This window comes from Elephantulus edwardii, unplaced genomic scaffold (genome assembly GCF_000299155.1).
Source record: "Elephantulus edwardii isolate Elephantulus edwardi_28Jun2011 unplaced genomic scaffold, EleEdw1.0 scaffold00052, whole genome shotgun sequence".
Classification (NCBI taxonomy): Eukaryota; Metazoa; Chordata; class Mammalia; order Macroscelidea; family Macroscelididae; genus Elephantulus; species Elephantulus edwardii.
This window is the reverse complement of record NW_006399802.1, coordinates 5,188,025-5,201,655: the sequence shown is the minus strand read 5'-3', so window position 1 is coordinate 5,201,655 and position 13,631 is coordinate 5,188,025. Positions and strand designations below refer to the sequence as shown.

At 37.8% G+C, this 13,631-nt stretch overlaps 1 protein-coding gene across 1 annotated transcript in view; it reads right to left on the bottom strand.

Annotated features, from left to right (window-relative positions):
• TGFBR1 (transforming growth factor, beta receptor 1) overlaps positions 1 to 5,058 on the bottom strand; it is a 36,446-nt gene extending 31,388 nt beyond the window's left edge. The window contains exons 1-2 of the mRNA XM_006886876.1: positions 4,811 to 5,058; positions 597 to 827 (exon numbers count right to left, since the gene is read on the bottom strand). Of these exons, the coding sequence (XP_006886938.1) occupies positions 597 to 827; positions 4,811 to 4,949 (370 nt within the window). The 5' untranslated portion in view covers positions 4,950 to 5,058. The remainder of the gene's footprint in view (positions 1 to 596; positions 828 to 4,810) is intronic.
• Positions 5,059 to 13,631: the final 8,573 nt, after the last annotated feature.

Sequence of the window (13,631 nt, the reverse complement as noted above, 5' to 3'; positions counted from 1 at the left end):
AATTAGCCATAGTTAGAAACAGAGCAAGGTTACAGACCTTTGTTGTTGTTAAAAACCACTGAAGTTAGCACAACTCAGTGACTCTATGATCAACAGATCTGAACTCTGTTTTATCCTAGTTCATCCCTGACACATTTGAGCCCACTGCCACTCTATCAATCTATCTTGTTAAGGGTCCTCCTCTCCTTTGTGGACCCTTCACCTTTCCACGCATGATGGCCCTTTCCAAGGAATAGCCTCTCCTAAGAACATGTATAGACCTTTACTAGCCTCAAATATAGGTTGCATTACTCCAAGTTTTAACAAAGTAAATCAACTAATTTATCTAATTAATAAAATTAAATAGTTGCTGTCAAGTCAATGCTGACTATGCCAATCCAATGTGTTACAAAGTAGAACTTCCCTTTGTAGTTTTCACAGATAGGATTTTTCAAAAACAAATCAACCAGCCTTCTCGTCTGAGGTACCTCTGGGTGGATTTGTACCACAAACCTTTCAGTTAGGAGCTCAGCACTTAACTGTGTACCCTAAAGAGGAGCTCTAAAAAGATAAATATAAATTTTTTTCTTAGGAAAAAAGGGGAAAGATGGCATTACCTGATCCAGAACCTGATGTAGTCATATCATAAATTAAATCTTTTAATGTAGTACCCTCTGAAATAAAAGGGCGATCTAATGAAGGATCCTCTTCATTTGGCACTCGATGGTGAATGACAGTTCGGTTATGGCAGATATAGACCATCAACATGAGTGAGATGCAGACAAAGCAGACTGGTCCAGCAATAACAGCAGCCAGCTGGACAGGACCAAGGCCAGGTGTTGGCTTTACTGAGAACAGACCAAAAAGTGAAATAAACATCAACAAAAACAAAACTGTTACAAGTAGCATCCACATTTCCTATAGTTTAAAGTTACACAGAAGCTCCAGGGTTCAAACCCAGACTGACCCAGTCTTCTCTCACTGGTCCTTCTTTTTATGATCATCAGCTCCAGTGGAACATACTACTTCTCTGTATCCTCTAACTTGCATCTAAATCACAGGCCAGTCACTGCCACTATTCCAAGTCCTTCCTAAATACTACCCTCAGGCTATTAATAAAGCAACCAATAATACATAGTAACTCCATTAATATCTCTTAAAAGCCTTTGTCAGTTGTCTTCTTATAGCAAGGCCGGCCTATGTTCATAGTTGTTGTCGTCATATACTGTCAAGTCTGAACCGACCCACAGCTGACTTTTCAGTAGGTTTTCAGAGGCAGTTAATTACACAGGAAGAAAGTGCCCATCATCCTCCCATGGAGTAGCTAATGGATTCAAACTAAGTGCCTTTGGGATTGTAGCACAGTGTCTTACCAGCTAATCATTATTTTCTTGGGTTTGTATATCTAAAATGTTATTCTTTTTTTATTCAAATAAAATTTTTATCTTATACTGGTTTGCTTACCAAGTTCATATATATTGTTATCGACAAATTTACTTGGCATCTCTACACATGGAGAAGTCTTTTTTGTAACTTTTGCCTCACACTCTTCTCTCTTGTTAGCTCTTGGGTCCTTTTCTGGAATCCTTTAGAGAATACTGAATCACTTGCTGTTGTCGTTTGGTGCTGTCAGGGCAACTCCAACTCACAGTGACTCCATGGACAACCAAACAGATTGAAATCTTGCCTGATCCCATACAGTTCTCATGATCTTTTCTCTAAAGCATGAATGTAAATGATAATGTCTAGTCTACTACTTATTATCACTACTGCTTCTTAATAAACAAGCATCAGTTTAACTTCTCATCTGAAAATGATCTTCAAACTACTGTGGAATGTTCTCATTTCAAAATGAAGGACTGAAAATGGGTCTAAGACTGAAAGTATTTCTCTATCCTACTGTAAAAGCCAATTTCATGAGGTATCACTACTCTGATTTATCCTATATAGCCACTTCTTTTCAGTGACTCTATCTTTTCATTTGGTCATTTTTGGTTGCTGTTTGTTTAACTTAGGGCTAAGAATGACGTTATAATATTTGTTTAACATTAGAAATAACCCAAGTTCTTAATAAGGCTTAGTAAGTCTCCATTCAGATCTTTCAAATTCAAAATATGAAAATGGGAAATTCTAGGTTAGCCTCTACAGGTTAGGCCACCAGAGCTCCCCTAAAAATGGAAAATTCTGGAATTATTTTCTCCATCATATTTGAAGTACAAATGTTGATATGAAAAGAGAAAGAAATTATAGTCTTGTAAAGTCTGGCTATGAGGAACTTCCTTTGTAAGACTAAAGATTTCATTTTACTACTCTATTATCTTTGGGAGAAAGATGGGCAATCTCTTCTATGTGATTTAAAGACCCAGGAACCCAATGACTCAGTTCCAAAGCAACAGCAGGAAGAAAGAGACTGACTGTATCACTTGATCTGAGCAGAGGACTGACTCCCTTTGGCAAATGGCACCACTGGCCATTAACGCCTCCCCCAAATCTGAAGGGAAAATTAATGCTGTCACTATGCCTCTGAATACTGAAATAAGGTGCTTTCTCAAGCAGAATCAAGAGCCCATCCCTAAGGTCTATCCTCACTCTTAGTCCTTCGGCTTAAGGTTGTTGTTATTATTATGAGGCACCATCAAGCTGACCACAAATCAAAATTTCACCCTATCCTGACCCATCCTCATATCCTCATAGGAGGATTATGTGAATTAATGATTCACATTCTTCTTCATAAAGTCTATCTTCTTGAATTAATTGCTTGGCATACAGATTAAATAGGTACGAAGGCAGTGTAAAACATTAGTAAGATTTTGCAATAAATCTTTTCATATAGTATCATCTGTACCACAAACTATAGAAATTCCTCAAAAAAACTGAATGTAGGTAGCATTCTTTTAATTTTCCTAGCATTAATATAAATATGAAAATTAATATTAAGTTTTCTTATAGTCTGGCCATAGTCTTCGCAATTACTTGCTATACATAAGAAAGCTGGACAATGACTAGCGATGACAGAAGGATAATTGATGCCTTTGAGCTGTGGTGCTACAGAAGAGTACTGAATATACCATGGACTGCCAGGAGAATAAGCAGGTTCATACTAGAGAGGGTGAAACCAGGCTGCTCCTTGGAGGCAAGGATGCTGAGGCTTCATGTGACATACTCTGGGCATGCTTCAAGGAGGAACCAGTCCTTGGAGAGGGACATCATGCTTGGAAGGGTGGAAGGACAGCACAAGAGAAGAAGACCCTTGATGAGATGAAATGATTCAGTGACTGGGGTAATGAGGGTAAGTGTGTCAGAGGTTGTAAAATTGGCACAGGATAGAGCAGGTTTCAGGGCTATTGTCCATAGGGTCACTGTAAGTCGCAAGCTCTAGATGGCACATACCAACAACATAGTCTTTGGATTACTACAGTAAGAATTGGGGGTAGGGGACAGAGGTGCTTGAGGAAAATGGTAGAGTTCAACACAGAGGCTCCAAATGACATCTTATGCTAGAATTTTAAATTAATCCAATCTTGAGTTTTTGAAGCTTTTAAATTCCTGAGTCTGGCAGGACATTTTAAAGCAAGCTATGCTATTAAATCAACTACCACTCGTATAACCCTCTAAACAATAGTCAGAATCTGACCCTATCCTCCACTATCATCTCTGATATGCTCAAGCCTACTGTTACCACCAATGTGCCAATACATCTTGTTAAGTGTCTTCCTCTGTATCTTTGATCTTCTACCTTCCCCAGCATGGTGTCTTTTTGCAAAGACTGACCCTTTCTGACAACATGCCCAAAGTATGTGAGACGAAGTTTCACCATACTTGCCGCTAAGAAGCATTCTAGTTATATTTCCTCCAAAAGAGACTATTTTGTTCTTTTGGCAGCCCACTGTATAGTCAATATTCTTCACTCATACCAAAATGCAAAGGCATCAATTCTTTTTCTGTCATCCTTATTCACTATCCAACTTTCAGATGCAGAGAAAGTAACTGAAAATAACATGGCTTAGATCCAGCACACTTTGGTCTTTAAACAGCCATCGCTGCTCGTTAGCACTTTTGGGAGAGGTCCTTGACAGCAGATTTTCCCATGCAACAGATCTTGTGCTTTCCTGACTGCTGTTACCATGGCTGCGAATCGTGGATCCAAGTAAAATGAAAAGAGCAGCTATGAGTACACCTGTTAAAAGTCATTGCCATTGAATCAATTTCAAGACAAACCACCAGAGCTGCCTCATGGAATTTCCAAGGTTGTAATCTCAGTTTTCAATTCATCTTTCTCCCACAAAGTGGCTAGTGGGTTTGAACTGGCAACTTTTTAATTAGGAGTCTACACTTAGCGACAGTGCCACCAAGACTACTAAATAATGTGTAAAGAACCAAAAATCTCAAAGTCATGTTTAATGATTGATACATAAATCAAGGTGAATTTATAAAATGAAGTCATCTGAACTATTTAATGCTGTTCTTAATCTCTAGCCATTAAGAAGTTGTTCATTGTTTTAAAAGATAGGAAATAAGGTAAAGAAATTTAAATTAACTCTAAGAGCACTCTGAGGACATAGTGGTGCTGTGGATTTTATAATGAGACTGACTTTTAAGATTAACAGACCTCAGCCAGTTTATACTGGATCTACTCTCTCAAAAATATATACCCAGAAGTCAAGATCTTGGGCATTCTCCAAATTTTGCCAACCATGGACAAGGCATTTCTTGCCTCTAAACGGAACACACTGAACTAGAGGATGTCTAAGTTTCCTTCTAGTTCTAAAAGTACTATCAGTACCTCAAAGCTTTTTGCAGTATTAAGGGGGAAAAAAATCTAATAACTTACCAGTCGGTGGCAGTTCAATTTTATTGCAATGGTCCTGCTTGCAGCAATATGTTGTAGTAGCAGCAGACCCAGTTTTTGAAGAAGGTGCACATACAAATGGCCTGTCTCGAGGAATTAGGTCGCTTTCTGCAATACACATGCTATTGTGTATAACTTTGTCTGTGGTCTCTGTGACAGAGACAAAACAGAGTCCATCTGTCACACATGTAAAATTATCTTTTGTACAGAGGTGGCAGAAACACTGTAAAGCTGAAAGAAAAGGATAATATTCTGTTAGACAAAAAATTCAAGGTTAAGAGTCTGAAGTCAATAAATATTCACTACAGTAACATATTCTTGATTCTTTCAGAATAAAAAACCTCTATGCAATGATCGAAATAAAAACTTTGTTGCCCTTATAAATTAGGAATTCTGTTGAGAGCTACAGGTAAGAGGCGAAAGAAATATGAAATTTGGACCAAGAGTTTCTTAAAAAAAATTTCCAAGTATAGAAAAACTCTGTCACACGTGTATTCACCAAGGTGAGCATTTGTTCTTCCATTTGAAATAAAGTTTATTTAAATTTTTTAATGACTAGATTCGTTTATCTGTTTAAAACTATACACTAATTAGTATTCCCCATTGAGCAACCATGTGTTAAAACACTACTACAAACTCAGCGTACTGAGGAAATGTTGTCTGGAAGGTTTTTGTTAATGAAGTAATGGAAATATATTTATATTGAACCAACTTCCTTTCTCCTACGGTCACCCCAAGAAAGACATGGGCATACTATCTAAGATCAGAGGTCTCTCCTCTCCTGATGCCAAACAGACAACATCAATAACTATATAGCTATATATCTGCTCTAACCACATAAGCAACCTAGTTACAGAAATGACTAGGAAAATATTAGCACCATGTCTATTCAATCTTTGCGGCTCAACTCTAAGAGTGATCTTTGGTCGCCAACACCTCCTCAGACACACAGACATATTCACCTTCAACCACACTCTTCAATGACAGGTGCTGATGAGACAGGTACTGACATTATAGTTAAGGAGCAAATGTTTACTAATAACATATGATTTTTCATTTTTTCTTTCCCTTATGAAACTATAAGCAACCTGAGGCAAAAGCTCATACTTATTATTATCTATATATATCTCCACTAGCATTTTATGTTCATGCAACGTCTCAAAAAGCATATGAGATGAAATTTCACTATCCTTGCCTCCAAGGAGCACCATGGCTACATTTTTTTAAGATATATTTTTTTATCCTTTGGTAGTCCCTGGGATATTCTTTACTTTTCTCCAATACAACACTCAAAGAACACATTCTTCTCTGTCATCCTTATTCACTGCCCAAATTTCAGATGCAGAGTACACCTTAGTCTTTAAATAGACTACATCACTTTGGAAAGGCCCCAGACAACAGATTTTACCCAATGCAAATCTGATCTCCTGGCTGCTAGTGCTGACTGTAGATCCATGTAAGTCGAAATCACTGATAATTTCTATCACTTCTCCATCTACCATTTTGTTGCCTACTGGTCTGCTAGTGAGGGTTTTTGTTTTCTTGATGTTGAGATGTAACCCATCCTGAAGGGTGTTATAGTCCTTGATCTTCTGTAACAAGTCTTTCAAGTCCTCCTCACTTTCAACAACATTGTGTCATCTGCATAACACAGGTCATTGATGAGTCTTCCTCTGGTCCTGATGCCACATTATTCTTCATATAGTCCAGTTTCTCAAGTGATTTTTCTGCACACAGATTAAACAGGTATGGAGAAGGATACAACCTTGATGCACTCCTTTCCTGATTTTTAAACCATGCAGTGTTCCCTTGCTATGCTCAGACAACAGCTTCTTGGTCTAGGTGTAGGTTTCACATTGGCACAATTAAGTGCTCTGGGATTCCCATTCTTCTCAATGTCATCAATATAATACCCACAGTCAAATGTTCAAACTGCTATAGAGCTTTGAATCCCAAGTGGCTCCAAGAGGAAAAAAATAGGGCAAAAATCTCCTTCTACAGTGATTCATAGTCTCAATAGCCCAATGGAGGTAACAGCGAGCCAGAACCAACTCCACTAGGAGGTCTTACCAATCTTACCGTACAATCTGCCAAAGTTCAGTAACAGACAATGTGGTTATAAATATGCAATGACTTTTCATTCTTACTTACAGTAATAACTGGTTTAGAGAACCATTTAATGAAGATTTCAATGTCATTATGTTAACCTTATCTTGGAATGAACAAAACAACTGACATCTTTTTAAAATTGAGATGCGAGGAACACTTGCTGGTAAGTGGTTAGATATGAGTGATTATTTTGAAGTAAAAAACAAAAGAGCTGGAGTCAATACCATTTCCCACTAAATTACTTACAAGAAGAGCCACTCATAACTTTTATTATCACTTACGTTACAATACAGAAACAATTTACAATATAATCAGAATGCCAATTTTTTTCTGACTAAGAAACCTAATCATCAGTTAAACTGAAAAATTGCATTTATTTGCATTTTTTAGTATCTGTAATTGTATTTATTTTGCAGATTTGGATTATAAAATTGTAAAAAACCATAAGGTTTTATATCTAGTTTCATGCCTATACAATTTAAATAACTATAAAAAATAAATATCACACATTTGTTCTTACTCTCAAAGAAGTTATTTACATTACAAAAAACTTTAAAAAGTCAGTTAAAAAGGGTTTTTCTTTACAGCTCTTTCAATGAACTGGTCACGAGACAAATATAAACATGAGAATATGAAAACAATGTAAGAAATTATGAGATATTTTTAAAACTTCCACTGCAACATTCTAAACAAGAGTTTTGACTGAATAATGATTGCCATTACACACCCCTGAAATCCACTGCTGTCCAGTGGACTGGAACTCATATTTGTTGTTGTTATGTTCTGTCAAGTTAAGTAACACACACAACAAACCAATGAACAACAGATCTGAACCCCGCCCTGTTCTGTACCATTCTCACCATTTCTGGTATATTTGAGCCCACTGTTACAGTAACTGTGTCAATCCACCTCCCTCAGGGGTTTCCTCTTTCAGTGACCCTTCACCTTTCTAAGCATGAGTCCTTTTCCAATGACTGCCTTCTCCTGACAACATGCCCAAAATATGTGAGATGAAGCTCTGTCATCCTCGCCTCTAAGGAGCATACTGGTTGCACTTTCTCTAAGATAAAATTGTTTATTATCTTCTCAATCAATGGAATTATTCAGCACTTTTTTCCAAAAGCACAACTCAAAGGCATCAGTTTTTCTGTCATCATTAGTCACTGTCCAACTTGCAGATACATAGCAAGTAACAGAAAAGATCATGACTTTTGAAGCCAAAGAAATGAAGTCCACAAGAACCAAAATACAACCTTTAGTCTATCCTACCGGAATTTAAAAATCATCATAAGAAAAAGTATGAGGCACTGAACACTAATGATCAAAGGTTAGATGAACTGTGAGATGACATCAAGTTTATCATCCATGAAGAAACCAAGAGGTGCTTAAAAAGACAAAAAAAAAAAGACAAAAAAAAAAAGACAGTGGATAAAGAAAAGATGGTAGTAAATGTCCGAAAAGACTCTGAAAATTGCACTGGAGAGCCAAGAAGATAAAACAAAGGAAAGAAATGCCAAAGTAAAAGAGATGAACAGATTTCAAAGAACAGCTCAAGAAGACAAAGGCAAGTACAATAGAATGTGCAAAAGGCAGGAGTTAGAAAATAAAAGGGAAGTACTCACTTGGCATTTCTCAAACTCAAAGAACTGAAAAACAAATGCAAGCCTTGAGTTGCTACATTGACAGATGCTATGGGCAAAATCTTGAATCATCTAGGAAGAACCAAAGAAGAAAGGGGGAATAGACAGAGTCATTGTACCAAACAGAATCAGCTGTCATTTCTGGAAGTAGCACATGATCAAGAACTAACGGTAACTAACGAAGGAAGAAGTTCAAGCTGCACTGAAGGCATCAGCAAAAAATAAGGCCCCAGGAACTGATGGGCTAACAACTGAGAGATTCCAACTCACAGTAACCCTCAACTGGGTTTCTAGGGTTTTACATCTTTGCAAGAGGAGAGTGCCTGCGAGAGAGGAGCTGTGGATGTGAATCACCAATTTTCCAATTAGCAGCCTAACATGCTATCAACTACAACACCAGTGCTCCTTTACGTACGTACATACGTGTGTGTGTGTGTGTGTGTGTGTGTGTGTGTGTGTATGTTGAGGAACATCATGTGGTAAAATACATTAGATAAAAACAAAAACAGAGATTTTTAAATTTTCACATAACAAAAACAGTCAAACCAACTGAATAGGTGAAAAGACATGACCAGACATTTCACCAACTATGACATACAAATGGTCCATAAGCATATGAAAAGATAGTGTCATTAGTTATTTAACAAAAAAATCAGTTGCTGCCCAGTTGACTTAAACTCACAGTGACCCTCTGTGTATCAGAGTTATACAAGGTTCCAGGGTCTTTAATGCTTGATTTTCCCAATGTAGATCTCCAGGTCTTTCTTTCAAGGCACTAGCCTCCAATCTTCCAGTCTTTTCAGTTCTCTTTAACCATTTTCCCCACACAGGTATAGGAAATACAAATAAAAATTAAATATATGAGGCACCAATTCACACCCATCAGAATGGCTACTACCAGAAAAAACGGAAACAAAGAGTTTTAGCAAGGATATGGAAAAATTAGAACCTTCATTCATTGTTGGGCAGAATGTAAAATGGTGTAGTCATTGTGGCAGTTGTAAAAGAGTTAAAGCATGTGATCCTACAATTCCCAAGGACCTGACAGCAGGAGGAAAGCTGCTACTTACTTATCAATGCTTCCTAACGCATTATTCCTAAGAGCCAAAGTCAGCTGCCTAAATGTCCATCAAATGAAGTAAGTCAGAAACAAAAAGGTAGATAATGTATGATTCCACTTACATAAAATATCTCAAACAGGGAAACAGACTAAAACTTCTACTGCTTACTAGAAGTGGGTGGGAGACAGAAAGAGGAACCTACTGCTTAATGGGCATGACTCTCTGTAATGGACGAGGATAAGAGGGAGGGAAGAGAACCCACATTCTCAAAGCCCACTGTGTACATGGTGTTCTTACATTGTCATTGTTGCTGTTGTTAGGTGACATTAAGTCAAGTACAACTCATAGCAACCCTGTGAACAACAGATCTGAACCTTGCCCTATCCTGTGCCATCCTCATCATCTCTGATAAATCTGAGCCCATAGCTGCAGTCACCATATCATCCCTCTCACTGGGGGTCTTCTTCTCTTTCACTGACCCTCCACCTTTCCAAGCATGATGTCCCTTTCCATGTAATAGCTTTTCCTAGCAACATGCCCTGTACTAAACGAAAGCTTGATCTACAACTCTACTATGCTCATTATAGTAATATACTATTATTTTCCAAGTTACTATACCAACTCATATATCCATGTTGTTATTTTATGACTATTTCAATATAATAGAGAGCTGAACAATGACTAAGGGTGACAGAAGGAAAATCAATGCCTTTCAGTTGTGGTGCTTCAGAAGAACACTGATCATACCATGGACTGTCAAGAAAACAAACAAGTCTGTCCTGGAGAGGATAATACCAAGGTAAAATTACTCATTTATCCTTCACTTACTACTTTCTTTTCTTTTTTGTTTTTAAATATATTTTAATGAAAGTTTACAAAGACTTTGGATTTCCATTCATTCATAGTTGCACACTTTGCTCCGTCATCCCTCCTCCCAGTTTGCTCTTCTCTTTGAAAATTGAAGGGGGAAAAAATATATATATATATCTTTCATTGTTATACAATTCTGACCCCTCCCCCCCAGTCCACTCCACTATGCAGCTTTCATCCTGGACTCTTGTCATGATAGTAATACCTAATCATACATTCCTCCTCAACAGTTCTCTCCCTCATCTGTTTCAATCCAATACACATTATTTATTCCCTCTTGTTTTCCCCTCAACTCCAATGTCAGTCCTGCTTTACAACAGTGGCACTATGCAATATTTGTCCTTTTGTGCTGAGATATTTCACTCAGCAAAATGACCTCCTGGGACACCCATTTTGTATAATATTTCACGAGTTCCTTGTTTTTCAATGTAGCATAGTATTCCATTGTGTGAATATACTAAAGCTTCTCTAGCCGTTCACTTGCTGATGGGCATTTGGGTTGTTTCCAACTCTTTGCTATTGTGAATAAAGCGGCAATAAACATGAGTGAGAATATATCTGCTTGGGTGGCAGTCCTGGTTTCTTTAGCGTATATTCTCAGTAGTAGAACTGCTGGGTCAAATGGTATTTCTATTTGCATCTTTTCGAGAGTGCCTTACAGCCTTCCATATTGGCTGCACCATTTTACACTCCCACCAACAATGAATATGGGTTCCAGTTTCTCTGCAACCTTGTCAGCATTTGTTGTTTGCTACTCCTTTCTTTTCTGAAAGCCCTTTCCATCTCTCAGAGCTTTCCTTTTGGTTACCCAAAAGTACCTCTTATGAACCTCAATCAAGCCCATTTGATCCAAAATATCCCATTTTCCAAAATAATCTCATACTCCATGTAAGTAATCAATACTTTGAAAACTGCAAAAAAATATATGTTCTAACATAGAAAAAAAGTATCTATCAAAACATCCATATGTGTACAAAGTGGCTTATATCTGAGATAATTAATTTCCCAATTGTTTATTTCTAATATTCTGTTATGCGTCTATCAACAGAACTACTAAAACAAAATATTTTTGTTATAAAATGGAAGATTAGGCAGAAAAAATATATTTTCTTTATAGATTAATATACAATGGTTCCTAAAATATATGAAAAAGGTTACAGTACACATGTGATAAGGTAGTATCTGAGGAAGAAAGAAATGCATACCTACACCCCACTCTAACGCATAGTGTAAGCCAAAATTCCCACAAAGATGAAAGAATCAAACAGCTTAATTTCTAAGGAAGAAAGTAAAAGCAATAAGGAGTGTTTGAGAGATGACATTTCAACTATACATCCAATTGTACTGCTTCAGTTTTAAAAAATGTGAATCCTTGGAAAAGGATATCATGGTTGGAAGGGTAGACAGACAGCACAGAAGAGGAAGACCATGGATGAAATGAATTGATACAGTGACTGGGGCAATGGGGGTTGGTGTGTCGGAATTAGCGAGACTGGCTCAGGGCGGCGAAAGGTTCAGAACTGCTGTACATAGGGTCGCTATGCATCACAGATGACTTAACAGCACCTAACAACAATAACACATTATGACATGTTTGGAAGCAGGAGTGGTATCCACTTCCTAAACAACATGCCTCCAGAATCTCTACAAACTTTGATAAATGTCAATAGTTATAGAAGGGCTTCAGGCCTTTTGTTCATAGTGTCGCTATGAGTCGTGCTGACTCGAAGGCAATCAACAACTAACTCAAAGGTGAAAAACAAGACAATTCATTTAATGCTGCTCTATGCTCCATTACTTTTCTTTACACTCCATCCAAAAGTTCAATTCAGCATACCACCCCAGGGAAAGCTGGGGGCTTAGTAGAAAGGTGCTGCCAACCAACAGGTATGCAATTCAAAGCCACTAGCCACTCAGGATAAAGATGGGCAACTTCTTCCTGAGCAATTAACTGCCTCTGAACACCTGCTGGAGGGTCAGCTATGAGTCAGTTCCAAGTCACCAGTACACAACAATCCTAAGGAGTACAGTCATCTATGGCAATTTTTAAACTCTGTATTATTTCTTGAAAATAATTTGGTAGAGTAAGATGAAAAAAACATTTAAAAATATAGTCTTTAAGCCCTGTAATTCAGCTTAGAATTTGGTTTGAGGAAAACAAAGATAAATGCATGTTGCTGTTGTTACGTGCCATAGAATCCAGTGACTCGTAGGGACACTTACCAACAACACATCTACCTGCCATCTAAAACCCAAGTGCTTTAAAGCGCCGTCCTCTTTTGTCATTATGTGTTAAGGGAAGAATGGCATGTCAAAATTTAAGTAACAGGTGAAAAAGGATGGAGAGGTTTTATCTATAAAGAAAAGTTCTACTTATCCTTTTTTAAGGATAAAGCAGAAGCCATCACAGTCTGGAATGAAAGAAAGAACACAGAGACTGGAGCTTATAAAAGCATAAGAAGAAAAAAAACCAAAATTTAAAGGCACCATGAAGGAAAATATTGGGAAAGGGGAGGAAAAAATGAAGTATCTATATAGACAAAATTTATGTTGTTGTTTGCTGCCATCAAATCAACTCTAACTCACATGACCTTATGCGTAAAAACAATGAAATGTTGTCTGATCCTGTATCATCCTCATAACCACCAGAATATTTGGGTCCATTGTTGTGGCTCCTGTTGGTGCAAACTCATGTAACTTAAGGACTCCCATGTCCTTGCTGGCCAGAAGTAGAAACTTCCTCAAACATGAGGTTCTTCTCCAGCAAATAATTCCTCTGGATAACACGCCAAAGCAAGTGAATCAGATCATGTTCTACTGGAATCCATAAGGTTTTGTTAGGTAATTTTTGGAAGATTAGTAGGTGGGTTGTTGGTTTTTTTTTTCCTAATCTGCCTTTACAGCTGGGAGAGGAAGCGCCCATGTTGTTTCTGGTTGGTTCCTCCCTGGGTCTTGGGAAATTCTCCTTGCCAGAAGGAGCATGGTGGTGTGAGCGCAGGAATTGTGGCAAGCTTTTGGAGTCGACTGCTCTTCTGGGCATGTGTTTGTTATGTGCAGGTTTGCTCTGTCCCCGGCAGCGAGGCTAGCCAGCCTGGGCCTAGGGTTTGAACCAGGAGGAGGCCT